An 18,576-nucleotide genomic window follows, 5' to 3' on the forward strand; every position below is an offset into this window, starting at 1 on the left:
GACTCAGCCAATGTTCTGCAGCGTCACGGAACAGAGGCTGCACAGCAAGGAAGTCCTCTGTCCCCAGGCGACTCCAGGGTAAGGAGGAAGATAGGAAGGAATGCCAGGGTCATCTCAAGGCAAAGCCCACAGCAAAAGCAAACAAGCAGCCAATGTCCACAGTGCGGAAAAACACAAGGAAAATAATTAATTCTGTTTTTGTATTTATACCCAGTTTCCAAACTAATTGCTTATTTGCTTAATCTATTTTGACCAAAAGTGTTACTGCACCAAAAATATTTAATGAGTCATGCTTCCTAGTGTAAAATTCAAGCATATTTGTGCAATGAAATGAGTTTTCACCAAATGAGGGAGAACCTATTATCTAAGCAGGACCTTCTCAGCAAAGTTACCTCCTAGAACAGAAATGTCCGAGGAAACACAGTCCGCCTGTGCAAATTGTTCTTCTTTGACATCGGTACTAGTGGGTCCAAAGTCTTTAGCTGGCATTTAAATACAGATTTTGAGTTTTTTTCTGTGGATGTGTTTCATATGAGAAAAAAAGATGGTCTCTCACTCCCCAGCCTCTTTCCTGACCCCATCACCCATACTCTAGGAACTCAGGTAGTTTAATCTGAGGCCTCAAAGGGAGTTCTGGAGACTGCTCGGCAGTTTCTAGAACTCTCTATAAACCTTTTGGAGTCTGGGTTGGGGACATAGGAAATAGACTGGCTTCCAGGCTCTGAAGCTCCACTTCTGATTCACCCAGAGCAGCTCTGAATAGTTCTGTTTCATACTTTATGCTCCACGGAGCTTTTGTTTAGAGAAAAGACCCCACAGCCTAAACAAAGGAAACATTAGGGCCGGGCGCAGTGGCTCACGCCTGTAATCCTAGAACTCTGGGAGGCCGAGGCGGGAGGATCGCTCGAAGTCAGGAGTTCGAGACCAGCCTGAGTAAGAGCGAGACCCCATCTCTACTAAAAAATAGAAAGAAATTATCTGGCCAATTAAAAATATATATAGAAAAAATTAGCCGGGCATGGTGGCGCATGCCTGTAGTCCCAGCTACTCGGGAGGCTGAGGCAGGAGGATTGCTTAAGCCCGGGAGTTTGAGGTTGCTGTGAGCGAGGCTGACACTATGGCACTCTAGCCAGGGTAACAGAGCAAGACTCTGTCTCAAAAAAAAAAAAAAAGAAAGAAAGAAACATTAGAAAGCCACTAATGTTAGGGTAACATTGCAGCTGAAACACCCCAGTGAGGCGGGGATGGACTCGGCCTCCCCAGTTTCTTCGTCTACGCCGTGCAGAGGCACTCCCACCTCCGCTCTCACGGGACCACCGTATCCAGGCCTACTCTGTATTCTTCCTGAGCTGCCAGCTGCAGAGTCACAACCCTGCTGCCCCTCTCCCACCCCATGCAAACTCAAAGGCCAATATCCATGTTGGGTAGAACTAAGCGGTTTTCTGACCCATTTACCCCTTTACCGCTGATGTTTTTAGAGAAGAGCCCACGATCATTCCAGTAAGAGCAAACTTTTGTTGAACATCTATCATGTATAGAGGGAAGAGGCTAAAAGCAGGATTCCTGGTCTAGAGTGTTGATTCCAGTGATGCAGAGCAGAGATGAACACCCGGAAAGTTAAATCACAATGCACTGTGTCCCAAGGTGCCAATTACACCCAAAAGGAGTTGAAGTGGGAGACAGGAAGGGGCACCCTGGTGGGCACGCCTGGCAAGGCTGGGCAGGGCAGTGTGTGGCTCCCTCTGCCTTCCAAGGGCAGCAGAGTCATGAAGAGACGTGGCCACAAGGAAACGCTGAGCTCTCCTAGGACACGGTGAGTAGAGCAGTTGGATGAGAATAGCAGGGTCCTGAGAGGGAGCAGCAGGAGGCAGCCTGGAGCGGCCAATGGCTGCCACTCTGCTAAATGTGAAAGAGAGAGCTAGGACTTTTTCCGATGGGGAGCTATTGAAGGTTTTTGAGCATCAGAGTACTGTGGGTAAAACTGAGCTTTAGCAAGATTAATCTGGCTACAGGGTAGTTTAAAGTGAAGAGGACAGAGGTAGACAGGAGAGTTGGGACAGTAAGAACTGAGGTGTAATGAGACACAGGTGACAAGACCTGTCGGAAGGCAGTGGCATGGGAGCATCAATGACTCCTGGGCCTGAGCCACTCCATCGGATGAAGGGGCTGTGCTCGTCCCCTCCCCAGAGTCACCAGGTCTCCTTACCTTTAGGGAAAGGGCACTACATCATTTGCTTCTAGATTACTTCAGGTCATCTCAAGATGCCACAGGGAAACCAACCCTCTTCTGGAGCATTTATCACTCCCACCACTGGGGAGCCCAGCTGCTGGCTAGCCTTCCCTTTCTCCAATCCTGTTCATATCCGTTGCCTCCACCCTGACTTGATCGACGTGTTTATTTATCCCCTCAAAGATATTTATCAAATAAACACCCAAAGCTGTCACTACATCCTGATTTTCACACTTACCTTGAGGAATGATGCCCAGTGACTGATTTGCATATGTGAACAGCAGTGGACCCAGAAGGAGAATTTGGGGTGATTGCCAAGTCCCTGGCTTGGCAGGTGGGATATGGTTGTAATGAGCAATAGACCACACAGAGCACATCTTCAGAACATTTGGAAAATGCATGCCATAAAGATTACTATTCCTGTTTTACAGTTGAAGAATTTGAGGTCCAAAGAAGTTAAGGCTTTAGTTTAACCTTAACCCAAAAGATCACGTAGTAAGCAGATGGCAGAGCCAGGGTAGGAACCCACCTCTCTCTGAACCACCTGTAGGGCCCTGACCATAGCTCTTCTTTATTTCTGCTAACTCCTACTGCTCTGGGCTGGGGCTCCAGGCACCTTACTGTTCTTACTTTACCTGTTTACCTCACGGCTATGATGTATGGTATATAGACTGCAGGTGGTTAGTCCAAGCATGATTTGTCTGGGAAATGCTATTCTAAAAAGAATAGAAGAGGTTAGCATTACAGCATATGATTCAGCAATTCCAATCCTAGGTATATCCCCAAGAGAAATGCAAACATATGTCCACACAGAAACTTGTGTATGAATGTTCATAGAAGCATTATTCTTAATAGCCAAAATATGGAAACAACCCAAATGTCCCTCATCTAATGCACATTTGTCCTAGAAAAGCAATGCTCACGATGGTGGAAGTGGTTACTGAGCCTCGGATGCATGCAGCTCAGGCTGGGGCACCAGCAGCACTCTGGGGGTCATTGTGAGGACCCACTCCCCAGCATATGGAAGGGCCAGGATAAGCTACTCCACCCTGCCCACATGAGTTATTGCAAAGGAGGCAGATGGACTTTCCTCTTTCTGTGGATCTCTTTGGGAATTTTAGACATGAAAGTCCCTCTAACAGGAGAGAACATTTATCTTCCAGGAGGCTTGCCAGGGCTGTTGCTTGAGCTAAGGTAGAGGAAATTCAGCTGTGACCTGTACCTTTCTAGCCAGTGAGAGATGGCCTCCAACAAGACTGTCCCTGGCATGATTTCTACCTGCAGATGCAGTACTGTTTTCCCTTTTAAATATGATTTGCTGAACTCTAAAGTCCGAGTTTCATAATTTTATAACCTCTTCAAACATTTTATTCCAGTAGGTCAACTTAATTTTGAATGTATGTGCATTTTGCTATCATTTTTCTGTAAAACTATTTATAAATACTTTTGATGTTTTAAATAAAATATTTTAACATAGTAAACTGTGATATCATTTATTAGATCCCAAAATGGATCATGGTTAAAACTGTTGAGAGAACTATTTTGGAATCTTTCTCCATTAAGAGATTATTAAGTAATTTCTAATAGGCAATGTAATGCATTAGAACTTAGTAATTGTCCTAGAAAAAAGCATCAACTTATTTTTGGAATTTGAGATTAAGGAAGATGACTATATCTGTTGAATAAGAAAAATGAAATGAGTAAGAAGAAATCTTTGCATATGACTGAGTCAGTAACTAAATTAAAGGGCCAAGGAGTGTCATAAACATAAAATGTATGATCTAGGTGAACCTGTGATGACAGTGAGGCTTGTGCACATCAGAATTCCAGTGTCCAGATTTTGGGTTATTAACTTCTGAGATAGATTTATGCCACCATCTCAGACCCAGCCTGAGCCTCGTGGGATTGTAGGCCCCAGGGGTGCCATCAGAGCCCTTGTTCCAAATGGAAGGCCGTCTGGTGTCTGCCAGGCCCTATCTTCGATGCCTCTGGCAGTGACCAGTGGCCAGTGACCAGCTGGGACCAACACTTGTCCCATGTCATCTGTGAGTTCTTTCACAACTTGCAGCTGGGGCCACCCTGTCCTTGCAATTTATCCACATCTCAATTGTCAGTTTAGGCAAGAACATTCTGTGCTCTTCTTCTGCTGTATGTGATATACTACCTTGGATCTGTCTGCTTCAAAAGCAATTTGGGAGTAAGTTCTCCCCAAAGTCTTCACTGGCAAAAACAGAGACAAAGAACTCGCTCAGCCTGCCTTTGTTTTATTTATTTTTTTCCCCCATCCCTGAGCCCCTGGACCAATGAAGTTGTAAGTCTCTTTCTGCTTATGACACATTTAAAAGGCCTCCTATTATTGGCTGTAGACTCTCTTCACAGTCACCCCTGGCTCCGATTCTGTTTGAACCCTAGTTGATTTTTCCTTGGTGCCTGGCAGCACACTCTTCTTTGCTCGCTGCTCTCCTCTTTGGACCCCAGCTTTCTGTTGGCTCAGCCTCTTTATTTTGCTAAGGAGGATGCAGGGCAATTTTGATTCTGTTTGGTTTGCTGGATCTACCTCTTCAGGCCAAACATATCTTTGTTGAGCCTTCTCGTTAGCACCTTCTTTCCAAATAGCTCCTAAATTAATTCTTTCTTCTTAGAAAACTAAAGAAGGCTCCATATTTGTTCCTTTGCTAAGTTCGAATAATCTTGTGAACTCTTTATTTTCATTTCCTTCTCTCAGGAGAATGTTTAATTTAGTCAAAAGCTTTGTGTGGGTTTGCAAAAGAGATGCTTTCAAGCGTTCAATGACACTATCCTTTCATCTGGTGATTATGGACATAAGACGCCTGGCCAGGACTCACTGTCAAAACCATTGTGTTTGAGGGTCACGGGGGCTGCTGCATCTTTGAATTAATCTTCCCATCTCTCTTTAATCTGCCTTAGTTTTGCTAGAAGAAGTTTGTGTTTGAGTGAATACCAGAGCTCATTTTTATTATTTTCTGTTTTGTCTGAAGGTTTATAGCACCTAAAATAACAGAGGTAGAGGCGGCATTTGCCCTTGGGAGTGAGGGGGAAACCAAATGTATCACTGTAGGAGATTGCCGATGGCAAAGCCCCTAATGTGAGCTGCCTCTGATTTTCAGGGAGAAGGACAAATGCTTTCTCACTTTCTTCCATGTGCTAAATCCCATTGCAATGCAGTGTAAGACATTTAGAGTGAGCTGCATGAGGACACACGGTCTTCCACAGGACCTGTGACCATCATGCCATGGCCACAAATCCGAGAAGTGCAGGCAGGGGTGGTGGCCATTACCCTCTGGCAGCTCCTCCCAGACCTGTGTGCTGCTGCCTGGCTGCTGGGGCAGTCCTGGCCGTCTGGGTAACAAGGCCCTTCCTCTCTATGGATTTTGGCTATCGATTGCCTCTGGGTCACCCTGCCCTGTGATTGCCTCTTTACAATTTGACCCCAGCTAGACTCCAAGGACCTTAAGGGCAGGGCTGTGACTTTCTTCTTTGTCCTTCTGTTCCCAGTGATTAGAGCAAGCCTGGCACGATGTCTGGTAAATATGTTGAGTTTTTAACGATGACTTTCCAGGGATTCGAGGCTAGGAGAAGAACCAAAGCCAGCAAAATCCTCAGGCTGTTAGCATTGATCTTTCTACTTTTTAACACATGATGCTTTAGCTCTAAGGACAGAGGGATTCTGAGAACCTGCATGGCGCTGACATGATTAACATGTAAGTTGTGCCTCCACAGAGGCCTGCAAGGGCAGCCTGGCAGCACAGTGTGCCATGGGAGGAAAGAGAGTTACCAGGAGCCGTCTGTTCACCCCTGTCTTGGTGGACCCACTGGGATTCCGGAACACTGCCTCGCCTTCCCGAAACTGCCCTCATCCTCCCGCTCGGCTCTGTCCTATGCATGCAAGGTCTTGGGAAAGACGGTCATGTGCCACGCACTTCATTAACCATCGAGCCTGTTGCTAAATCTGGGGCTCAGTTCTTAGTTTCATTTTACCTGACTTAGCAGAAGCATTTAACATATTCTCTCCTCCTGGGAACACTTACTTCCACTTGGTTTCTAGGCAATCACACTCTCCTGGTTCTTCTTCTACCTCATTGGACTTTCTTTCTCAGAACTCTTTGCCATTTTCTCCTCATTTCCTGAATCTTAAAGTATTTTTTTCTGTTCTACTCATTCTCTTGGTGATCTCTGCCAGTTCCCCTGCTTTGAAAATCTTGGAAATACATGGCTCCAAATGTATATCTCCAGTTTGGACCTTATATAATATATCCATGTAACACTCAGCATCTAATCTGGGACACCCTGGCCATCTCAAGCCTAACAGGTCCACAGTGGAACATCTGGTCTTTCCTCCCAAGCTGCTCTCTGCAGTGTCTTCCCTGATCTCAGTTGATGGCAGCCCCACTCTTCCAGTCATTGAGGCCAAAATCTTTAAATTCATTTGGACTCTTCTGTTTCTTCCACATCCCACATCTATGGAGATATTCCAAATACATCGAGAATCTGACCATCTCTACTGCTCAGACCTGGTCCAAGCAACCAACTTCCAGCAGCTGGATTATTGCAACAGGGATGTGATAGGTTTTTCTGCTTCTGCATGGACCCCTACATTCTATTTGCAACCCAGAAGAGGGTGATACTGTTGGCATGCAAGTCAGAATATGTCTCTGCCTTGTCAAGAACCTCTTGTAGCTCCTCAGCTCACTCAAGAATAGAAGCCAAAGTCCTTTTAATGTCCCTCAGGGTCCTGCCCACTATGGCCACCTCTCTGCTCTGGTCCCACTGGCTGGCTGACACTCCCAGATCAGACCCTCTGCCCGGAGATGCTCTGCTGCAGGTACCCGCACAGCTCCCTCCCTCCCTCCATCAGCCCTGTGCTCTGTCTCTGCTTCCCAGGGCAGCCCTCACCGACCACATACCTCCCACCTGTGGCATTCTGTTTCCATTCCCCTATTCTGTCCATTTTTTTTCACTGTACTTAATATCTTTTAACATAACATGATTTATTTAACCTCTGAATTCCTCCACTAGAAAGTAAGCTCTATGAGGGCAAGAAATTTTATTTTGTCAGTGTGGTTTCTCTAGAACCTAAAACAGTGACTAGCACATGGTAGATGCTTGATAAATATTTGTTTAATTAATTAGCCTGGGTCATACATAATACTAAGTTAGGAGGAAGAGAAAATAGATTTGGTGGCTGAATCAGGATCAAAATTATTTCAACTCACTAGATTAATAGGCCAATTTTAATACCTCAAAGGTAAAGAGATACATGTAAATCCCCATAATCAAAACCAAAAGCCAACTCTGCAGACAAAAAATGAGGAGCATATCATGGGGAAACCTCAAGGTTATATTTGACTGTGATTTCAGAATTGAACAGCAGGGACGTGTTTTTGATCCAAAGACTAGGGGTCATATGAACAGATGTATAGTACACAGATTATGGTAGATATTAGCTTTACTCTAATCTTTGTGGCTCAGACAATGAAGAGAAAATTCGTTCTTCCTCTGGGCCTCATGCTTAAAGAGAATTTGGATAACATGGTCTCCATTTGGAAAAGAGCCACCTTGGGTGGTATGTCCTGGTCATGGGACAAATATTTGTAGTATCTGGCCATTGTTTTCAGTACGAATAACTCAAGGAAGATCAAACTAGTTTCTTTAGATATTTGACAGACCATTCTGTGGAAGAGGGAGCATCCTATCTTACTTCAGTTGGCAGAACTGAGACGAGTGGGAAGAAGACGAATTTAAGATAAGGATAGAAAGATATGGAAATTGGTGAGAGCTATCCCAGTATGGAGCAGCAGTTCCTGGAGGCAGGGAGTCTCCCTGCCTAGGGCACAGCATGAGCTTGACAGAAAATACTTGACAGGGAAATTGTAGAGGGATTCAGAACTGCATTGATTCAGATCCTCCATGGAGCAGACACCAAGGTGGGATTAGAGGTGCAAGAGGTCTGCTGAGAAAATGGGATGGAAGCCAAGGGTGGCCTGGAGAGCCATTGGATCACAGCGAAGTTCTGATCCCCAAGAAGGAGAGAGGGAAAGAAGGGGGATGGGAACTGAAGAGTCTTAGACTGCTGTGCTATTATAAAGAGATGTTGGTAAGGCTAATGGGGGGTCTTTGAGCAAAAGTTGCCCATCAGAAGAGTCCCGTATCTTGCAGGAATGGGTGGCATCCCTGCTGCTCTCGCTTGTTGGCTGGGAGCAGCCTGTGGGGAGAGGGGCCTCTGTGTGAACGTGGAGATGGATTTCAGAGCGCAGCAACGGGGCCAGCAGTCAAGTACTCTCCAAGGAGTAGGAGCTCTGAGAGGCACATTTTCACGGCCACCACTAGATCTCTAATGGGAACTGCAAACCGACCTTCAGAGTCCCAGGGGACACTCTGGTTCTAAGGGCTTATCACAGCACTTCTCACACTCCTCACCCTTTATGGTTTCCCTGGACCAGGAGCATCATCGGGACAAGTGCTCTGCTTCTTCTTCCCAAAGCCTCGCCAAGCAGGTGCTCACAGAGAGCCCACGGCGTGGTGCAGAAGGTGGCAGCCCCCTGCCCTTGTGACCTTGTAGCAGTGCTCTATAACTCCAGGTCTTGGGGTGGAATCTGTTAGCTTAAATTGAGGATAGTAAATGTCACTCAGCCACGGTCCCCAGAGAAAGCCTTGTAAAGTGAAGTTCAAGTGAGGAAATGACCTTCATCACTGCAGAAGTGCCAGGACTAAACGGAACAGCCCCTGAGCAGAGCGCAGACAGAAGCCTCATCCATCCATTACCCACCTCTGCCCCTAGAAAGACAGCCCTCGTTTGTTCTTTCCAGACTGTTTGCACTTTACTTACACTGTGTAAGAAATGTCGAATTGGGAAATAAATAACATTATTTCTAAACAGCAATTTCTGAATCAACGTTACAGATTTTGGAATTATTATCCTGTTTCCAAATGTTTGGGTTGGTATCAATCATTTCTTCATTTAGTTTGTGAACTCCTTACTGTAAATGTCCTCATTTGGAAAACTTTGACAGTACCTCTGTTGTTGGTTTGTGTTCATGTCCTCTTGAGAGATGTCTCCTTTTTCCTTTTGAAGTATGGTGAAATCCTACATGCAGTGCCAGAAAGAGATGTTTGCTAGAATGTTCCTTCTTTCTATTGCATAGTAATTCTGTACTGACCAGTTCTCCTCTCTCACTATCATCTCTTGCCCCCAGGTTCTCTTCTCTACAATAGCTGAGCTGACTACTGCAAGACTGAGTTTCCTTCAACACTTTCTGCTCAGAAACATTCCATTTTTCCTCTTTTCCTTCTGTCTTTTTCCCTGATTCCTCCAACCATCCCTTGTTTTGGTCAAACCTTTCTCCTCCCTGCCCATGAAAATGCCAAATCCATTCCAGCCCCTGCCCATACATGCTCTCCTCTCCTAAATTATCAACTTTTATCTCCTCTGTTATCCAAACTCCATTCATTTTGCAAAACCCACAAGAAGTTCTGCAGGTCCAGTACAACTGATGAGAAACAAAGGACAGAGTTCAAACTCAATGACATTTCTCTCCCTACTTGTCTCTGAAAGGTGGCACTTCTCCTATAATCAAGTGTCTGCTCAGCTGCACTGTCTATTCCTCTCTCCACAGCCCCTTCCACTGTTCCCATCATGCACCAGGTCAGTGCCACCATGAGGAGCATCACCTTGTCATGGCCACAGCCGGAGCAGCCCAATGGCATCATCCTGGACTATGAGATCCGGTACTATGAGAAGGTGAGCCAGCTCTGCCTGAAGCTTGCAAGATCCAGGGACAACCTCTGCTCCATGGGTGGTTGCTAGCTGTGGGCACAAGGGTACATGCTGGAGGAAGTCCCGCTGGAGGGTGGACTCTGGTGATGGAGGCCAGAGGCTCCCTGGGAGAATCCCTAGGTCTATCCTGGAAACAGCCTCCAAAGCCCAGGCACTTTCTGTACTAACTCAGGAGAGAATCTTCCAGTGCACCACGCTGCTGTCTGGATAGTTCTGGCTGGTATGAGCAGGACCAGTCCCGCTTGTCCAGTCATGTGCTTGCTATCCTAATGCAGAGGCTACAAAACTGCCAGGTGTCCCTAAACTTTCAGAGGATTTCATGGTTTTGTAGATCTGTGGTTTGCAAAGTTTTTGACTATGTACCTCCAGTATAAGTTTTTTTAATTTATAAATTATGTTCACATATCATTGTACTAATATATTTGTAGAGGTTAAAAACATGCAAATGGAAATTTTAAAGGAGGAGGTAGAAATTAATAGAAATTTATGTATTATTTTCCTTGACTGCTCTTTAGTAGTTGCCGCTGGGGGGCTATAGTAGGGCGTGCGCTGCCAAGAAAAGGGAAATGGTGTATTGTGGAGTTGGTCCCTGCTTGTCTGCAAGGAAAGTAGGGCCTCCCTCATACGATGGTGATTGCAGCATTTGCAAAAATCCCGGGAAAATACAGTACTTTCTATAGTAACCCACCACATTATTTGTAAAAACACCAGATTCATTTTGTTGTTGTTGTTCAGCAAGTTTTTATTGAGTGACTACTATTTGGTGGTATTCTAGGATATATTAGTGATGAAACAGACAAATTTCCTGCCCTTAAGGGGATTACTTTCCAACAGAGGAAGACAGACAATGAACAATAAAGGTAGTAAACAAGAAAGTCATATAGTATGATAGCAAATGAGCAGTGTAAAGGAAAAAAGAAAAAAAAACAGCAGAGTAAATGGGGTCAGGAGAGAAAGGGCTGTGAGAGGAGCAGGTTTCAGAGTCAAACAGAAAAGTAAAGATAGGCCTCTTGGAGAAGATAAGGTCTAAGTAAAGACCTGAAGAAGCTATGGTTCTTGCAAAGCAGCTATCTGGGGGAGGAAGGGGCAACAGCCTGTGCAAAGGCCCTGAGGCAGGGTCATGACAGGTGACTACAGGAGCAGGAGGGGAACCAACATGACTGGAGTGTTGCAAGCAATAGGAAAGTAGTAGACAAGAGAGGCTGCTGGGGAGGTCATCATGCTGGACCTGAAGGACTGGAGCATTTCCCCTGAGTGCTATAGGGCCATAGCAGGTTTAGGAGCAGAGCAGGGACAAGATCTGACTTACATTTTGAAAGGATTATTTGAGCTGCTCCATTGAAAATAGGCCTGCTAGTTCTGTAATCATCAATAAGGATGATGGTGGCTTGAACCAGGGTGGAAGCAGAAAATTGCTGACATGTAGTTGATTTCTGCATATATAAACTAAAGGCAGAGCCAAGAGGATTTCTAACAAGTTGGGTTTCAGACGTGGGAAGGTTTTGGCCTCAGCCTGACTAGAAGGATGTAGCCACCACTGACTGAAAAGGGGATCACTGTGGTTAGAGCACATTTTGGGTGAGGGAAGGAATAGAAGTTCAGCGCTGGGTCTAAAATGCCTGTAATATGGCCAAGCACAGACGTGAGGCAGGCATCAAGACGTGCATGTCCAGAGTTCAGGAAAAGGGACCAGGGTGAAGATGTCCATCTGGGATTGGCAGTATGTAGATGGTATGAAAGCCCTGAGCCCGGGTGAGGTTACCCTGTAGGTCAATGGAAATAAGAAGGGGATCAAGGACAGAGACCTGCAGCCCTGCAAGAGGGAGACCACGTTCAAAGTGGGGCTCGACTGCTCTGGGCAGCAGAAGCCCTAGCTGTCAGTGCCCTCCATGGGTGACCAGCCATGCAGCTGTGGTCACATTACTTAACCACTCTAGGTCACAGCTTTCGCATTTGCAAATGGTAGCAATTTTCCTCCCTGAAAGTGAAGGTCCAGATGGATCGCCCGTCTAGTCTGTGAGGAGGCGTGCCCTTCAGCCATTACAGCCAAACTTGCAAGCAAGGTGGAGGTTAAGCAGTGCTCTATTCTACTTAGAGAATAGGAGATTTTGTAAATGCTTGATTTAGATAATTCAGTGAATTGGGAGTAATGTGAACCATCTGGATCTAATAGCACCCATTATAGCCAATCCACTTTGGATTTGGGGCCCTTACTTGCTAGATATTTTTTGTCTGTTAATAAAGTAAATATTGACTTTTCAACATGTTTTGGACCAACATGTTTGGGCCAATTGACCACATGGCTTCATTTTGTCACTGAAGTTGACCCATGGTTCCATAGAGTGCCACATGTGGCCAGGATATGGGGTGACGTCAGCATCATCAGCAAGGGTCTACCCAGCTCCTACCTGCACACATAGACTGGTAGCACTGTGGACATAACAACTCACCTCAGAAAAATAGCAGTAACTTATCATCCCTAGTGTGCACCTACTGTGTGCCAGGGGCTTTATAAACATTATCTACTTTCCCCCTCACACTACATGGTGGTAAATGTTGGTATCATTGCTGTGGGTAAGGAAGTTTTTAAAAAAGGAAAACAAAGAAGTTTTTTTTTAAAAAAAAAAAAAGGAAAAGAAAAACACTTTCCCAGATCACACAGTTAGCCTGGGCCCTTCACCCTGCAGCAGGGCTGATGCTGGGAAGGGACAGAATGTATGGAGACCACTTGCTCTTCCTCGTCTGTTGTACCTGGACAGTCACTTCTGTGACTTCTGTGGGCAGCTGGGGCAGGGCTCAAGGGCTTAATGATGGGCCCAGGACTGAAGCCCTGGGGCTCAGGCCTGTGACCTTGGCTCCTTCCTCCCAAACTAGCCCAGGCTCCCCCACTGTGCTTTATACCTGAGACTCCTCCCTTGAAAAACTGTAATTAACCTCAACTTAGGCTATGAAGAAAGCTCATTCTCCCATTTCAGGCTACCTCCCTGCTCCTAGTAATTTAAACTAATAATTAACAGACACGCATACACAGCAGCCCACTGCCTGAGACAGCTTCCACACCTCAGTGAAGCATGTTATTGTCCCCACTCCAGAGGATAGAATGCTTTCCACGGGAACACAGAAGGTTCTTTGCCAAAGCATTGGCTACCATTTGGTATATTACTGTAGAACTCTCCTTCACTTGTAATGGGCTTAACTATAATAAAATCCTTTACATTGCCTTGACCATTTCTCATGTGACTAAAGGAAAAGATATTAGCCCATGAGGGCATTTTGAAGCGATGATAATAACTCACCATATATGAAGTACATATTATGTGCCAGATATACACAGATACATTAGCTCTGATCCTTAGAAGAACAAAAGAAACATACTTGAAAACAGATATAACCGATTCACAGATGATAGAACTAAGTCACAGAAAGGTTAAAGGACTTACCCATGACCACAAGGTCACAGCTAGGACGTCATAGAACCCGAGTTATAGACGTTTGTATTTTATTTCAGTGTTGGAAACTTCTGAGCTCGATACAGGAGTGGATGCAATCACCACTGATGCTAAGAATCTCTAAATTAGTATGGCCTCTGAAATAAAGGATTGTATCTTCATATTAAATCCAAATATTTGAAAACAAAATGGTCTGCCTACCTGCTTCCCTTGGCCATGGAATCCTGGTCTTTAGAAGATGTAAACACAAATAGAATTCAGCCCAGTACATAACATGGATTCAGACCGAAGAAACAAACCTCACCATTCCTCCATCCCGTGCCACCTCCTCTTCCCCAGGGATATCCCAGCCCCTTCATCTAAACTGGGAGTCAGCAAGCTTTTTCTGTAAAGGACCAGATAGCAAATAATTTAGGCTTGTGGTCCACGTAGTCTCATCCAAACTACTATACTCAACTCTGCCTTTGTAACAGGAAAGCAAGCATAGGCAATATGTAAATAGATGGGAGTGTCTGGGTTCCAATGGAATTTCATTTATAATAACAGGTCGCTGGCCCTGGGGGACAGTTTTGCAACCCCTGAAGGCCTCCTAGGGGCTCCTGCTCCACATTATCCTTGGTTTGTGCTTGGGACAACTTTCAATTGCATTCTGTGAATAGAATCAATGAGGCTTTTGCTCCCTCCACCAGCTCATTAATAGAGAGCTCAGATGCCATCGAGCTGATGACACTCCCAGAGCCTCTCCCATGTCCATCTCCTTCCCCATTTTAATACATTTCCATTCATCATTCTCTCTTGTTTACTGTCGTGTACCACTTTTCACTCCTGGTGTCAGCACTTGTGGGCAAACCATGGGAGGAGCATCCACATCTGCTCTCATCTGTCTTAATGATTAAGTGTTTAGATGGTTACTCGCTCTTCATAATAACTGTCTAGGCTAGCATGAGCTGGTTTAGGCCTTGGGAATTTCTACCTTTCAAATTTTAGGATGATTTTCTCATAGAAACTCTTTCAGACCTTGGCAATATCTTGTGCTCAATCGATTGGTTCAAATAACTGGACTGCAGTACGCTGTTTATTCATTCATTTAGCACTGAGTCGCTGAGCGCCCAGGCGGTACAAGTGCTGTGCTGCATGTCAGGTGGGAATGGAGAAATAAGAGAGACATGGTCTCTGCCCTCAACAGCTACATCCTCCATCCTCTATCTCCCACACACTTACAAAATCAGTCATAAGCAACCTTGCTTATGGCTCTCACACACTTGTCTGGAATTGATTTATGATTTTGTGGGGAACAAGAACTGATACTCATTTTAATCACTGAACTTCTTTAAGAATGTGCAGACTATAAAGTGATTATGGAGTAATGTTTAGTCCTTACAATCTAAATACCAATATATCAAAGCACTTTTTTTTTCAGTAAAAGCTACTCAATCATTGCTTCACATATTTCAAGCATAGCATGATTCCATCAGATTCCAGTAAAACCAGAGAATTCAGCCAGCTGCCTGGATTTGTATAGCAATGGGACTTTATCCTATTTGCAAAATGACAAGGTGATTTTCATAGTTTTGGATCTCAGATCTTCAGTGTGTAGAAATAGTAATGACCAAAGTTCTAGGTGACATCCCTTCTCTAGTGGACAGGCTGCTTTCTGCTGAATCCCTTACTGCGAGTGGGGAGGATCCCCTTCTGCTGGAGGAGATCAAGTGGTGGGTGGGCAGTTCCTCCCCAGGCGGTCTCTCCCAGGGGAGAATGGACGTCCCCTCCATCAGAGCAAGCTGGTCTCAAACCTGTGGTCCCTTACAGCTGTTTTCGAATCAGTCATTCCCACCCCTGTGCCACCCACACTCCAGATATGCTCAATACTTTCAGACTCCAAACCCCTCTGGGCCTTGATTTTGCACGTTTAATTCTGTTCTCATTCTCTGCACTCATCCGTGTGGCTAATTTCTTTCATCTTTCATACTCAGCTCCTGTCATCCTTTCCCTGAGCCCCTTTGGATTTCCTTCCACGTCTGGGCTGTGGCCCCACAATCCCTTGAGCTGCCCTCTGCCAAGTCTCTCAGACAACACTGTATTCATCTTACAATTTCCAGTCCACCCCACAAGATGTTCCATCCCCACAGGAGAAGGACTGTGCCTTTGTACCCACAGCCCACGCGTAGCAACCAGACATGGTAGTGTGTCATAATTGTAACTGCCTGGCCCAATGAATGAATGAGTGAATGAATACATGTGAGGCCATCTTTGCCTTTGCAAAGTAGACTTTCACATACTTTAAGGGAATTTCTTATCATTGTACCACAGTCATTTCTGCTAACTCAACTCCCTGTTTCTTCTGTCTTTTGACTAAGGATGTGGTTTGCAAACCTCTTGTCATGCAGCTTTCCCCTCATTTGCCACCATGCCTCTAGAACCATTGTGCCTATAACTCATCACAGTACCCTAGATATGCGCAGGGGACATGAGGGGTTCCCTCTTAGTGACCCAAGCTCTGAATTTTTGCTGAGGTCCCTGTTTTGTTCTAGGATTCTTGATGCAGGCAAAGGCAGGCCTAGGCTCTAAGCTTTTATTCCTGTATGCTTGGAGATAGCCAAGAACCTTTGCAAAAAAAAAAGACATGCTCTCAGGAAAATGATTACAGAGCAGGCTGGTGTATATGAATATGCTAAGATTGAGGTTTCAGCTGGAATGAAGAGAGTCTGTGGGCCACAGCAGTGAAGGAGGCCTTCCTAGAGAGGGGGCCTTTGGGGACAGAGGCTACAGCAGCCTGGAGGGAGCAAAGGAGCCCTGGAGAGGCATTATAGACTGGGAAAACAGCCTCAGCAAAGGCCTGGTGGCCCGGGTGTCATCCCTGGATTTAGGAGGATGTAACTGTAATTTCAGTTCAGATTGGAACTGACTTCATTGGAAGGGCCTGTGAACTTAGATTTAGGAGTTTTGTCTTTATATGATGATAGCTTTAGGGACCTTTTAAGAAAAGAATTGTGGCACCGGGTGGAGGTGAGGTGAATGGGAGCATCAGCAAAGATGGGAGGCTGCAAAGGTCTAGGTGCAGATCACATGTTCAGTAAGTTCAACAGCACAAAGAGGAAGCCACCCTTTAAGGGAGCTCATGATAGGCAGAAGTCAGGATGAAAGACACACACGAACATGCTTACACCAGAGGACTCATATATGCAGATGGCAGGGGCTGTAGAGGTCAGTACTCAAGGTGTTGCAGAGAATGACAGACTGGAGTGGGGCTGACCCCAGTAGGTGGGGCATGAGGACACAGGGCCTGCTCTCCAGGGAGGAGGGGCGTGCCCTCCCTGGGGCTGGTGGGGAGGAGCTGGGGGCTGGGCACCCAGACATAGGCCAGGGTGAAGGCAGAAGCAGGTGTGGGAGGTAGTCCAGAATGGCCTCAACCTCTTCAGCAGAGTGGACATAAAGCCTTTGCCTAAGCACTGGAGGGAACTTAAGGAATGATCTAGAACAGCCATTGCGAAAAGTGACCAGGGAGATCTTGAGTGGGGAGGGAAATCCTGACGGACAGCTCAGCAGAAGCAAGACAAAGAGAGCCAGGCAGGGAGTGATGGACGTTGCCCAGTTTGCTTCTGCTGAGATCAGAGACTTGATAGGGTTTTGCAAAGGTGGACGTGCTGTGTTCTTCCACCTCTGAACCCTGGGGGAGAAGGGCTAGACAGTGATTATGAGCCCCCTTGCCAGGCCCTGAGCGCTCATCCATTTCCTCAGACTTCTTCCTTCAGAGAGCAGCCTCCTCATAGTCTAGAGCTGACTCTGTATCCCTGTGGTCCTGGCTTCTTGTCCCCTTGTCCACCCCAGAGGGATGGCCTGGGGCTGGTAACAACTTATAGTAAACTGTAGGGCCAAGAACTGATAGGGCCTGAGTACCGCAGGGTGGAGCTGCTGGAGGTGCAGCCCTCAGCAGAGCTGGTGACCCTTTTCCCTTGCTCCTTTTTTAGGAACACAATGAGTTCAACTCCTCCATGGCCAGGAGCCAGACCAACACAGCGCGGATTGACGGGCTGCGGCCCGGCATGGTGTATGTGGTGCAGGTGCGCGCCCGCACCGTGGCGGGCTATGGCAAGTTCAGCGGCAAGATGTGCTTCCAAACTCTGACAGATGGTAAGAGGGGGCAGGGACAGGAGCACAGGGCAGGCCTTGGGGCGGGAGGGATGGGGAGCAGCCCTGAAGATGCTGTACTCACCTCCAAAATGCCGACCTCCGGCTGAATTCCAGTGGAGTTCCCTCGGAAGGGTTTGCCTCCGGGTAGAGCCATGGAAACTTGCTCGATTCACCAGGCAGGGCATCTCCCTGAAGTCTGGCCTGTTTCTCTCTCAACATCTGATTGGATTTGCTTTTGCAAGGTCTCTTACTACGTGTGGTCCTACATTTGCACGGCAATGAGACCCACACTTGTCTCACGGGGTTGGTGCCCCCTCCTGCCTCTGTTTCCAGGTCCAGATGCCAGTGCGGTTTCACCCTTGCTCACACTCCACAGCTTTGTGCTTGAGGTCTGGAAGCTGAGCTCACAGCCCAGTTTCACCAGCCTAAGTCTCTAGGAGGGAAACAGAGAGACAAATTTTGGGGTGTGGAGGTCTCATGCACCCAAGATCTCAGAATATTTGAAGCGAGTTCACATGGGACCCCCAGGAGGTCCTGCTCAGGTGTCTCCAGAGAGAATAGCCATGCTGTCCTCAAGGCCAGAAAGTCTGTCACCAAAAATACTTCTACCTTTGGGCCTTATTAGTTCTCTATTGTAACTGTCTCCACCAGTCCTCTGAGACTATTCCCTTTAATGGTTCTCAAAATCTGACGTCCCTGTAGCTTTAGCATTGTGTGTGGGTGCATCCTTCGGACTGCGTCCACCACTCTCTCCCGCAGCTGGCCATTTGCCATAGTTTATGTATTTACCTACCTGTCTGTATTTATTATTTACTTTTGAACTGTTTCCTGATAGTTTTCCAAATGTCAGTCTATTCCGAATTTCCCAAGTTGAAAGCTTTTCATTTTTCTTTAATTAGTTAAATTACATAGAAAACAAGTCTGCCCTTAAAATAGCATTTTATTTTAGGCTAACACTATTAGACTGGGTG

General features: G+C 46.1%; 1 protein-coding gene across 1 annotated transcript in view; it reads left to right on the forward strand.

The window, feature by feature from the left end:
• Window positions 1-18,576, forward strand: part of EPHB1 (EPH receptor B1) — a 282,512-nt gene that overhangs the window by 182,926 nt on the left and 81,010 nt on the right. Inside the window, exons 6-7 of the mRNA XM_045560222.1 lie at window positions 9,865-9,989; window positions 17,443-17,605. Coding sequence (XP_045416178.1) covers window positions 9,865-9,989; window positions 17,443-17,605 — 288 coding nt within the window. The remainder of the gene's footprint in view (window positions 1-9,864; window positions 9,990-17,442; window positions 17,606-18,576) is intronic.

This window comes from Lemur catta, chromosome 1 (assembly GCF_020740605.2).
Source record: "Lemur catta isolate mLemCat1 chromosome 1, mLemCat1.pri, whole genome shotgun sequence".
NCBI lineage: Eukaryota > Metazoa > Chordata > Mammalia > Primates > Lemuridae > Lemur > Lemur catta.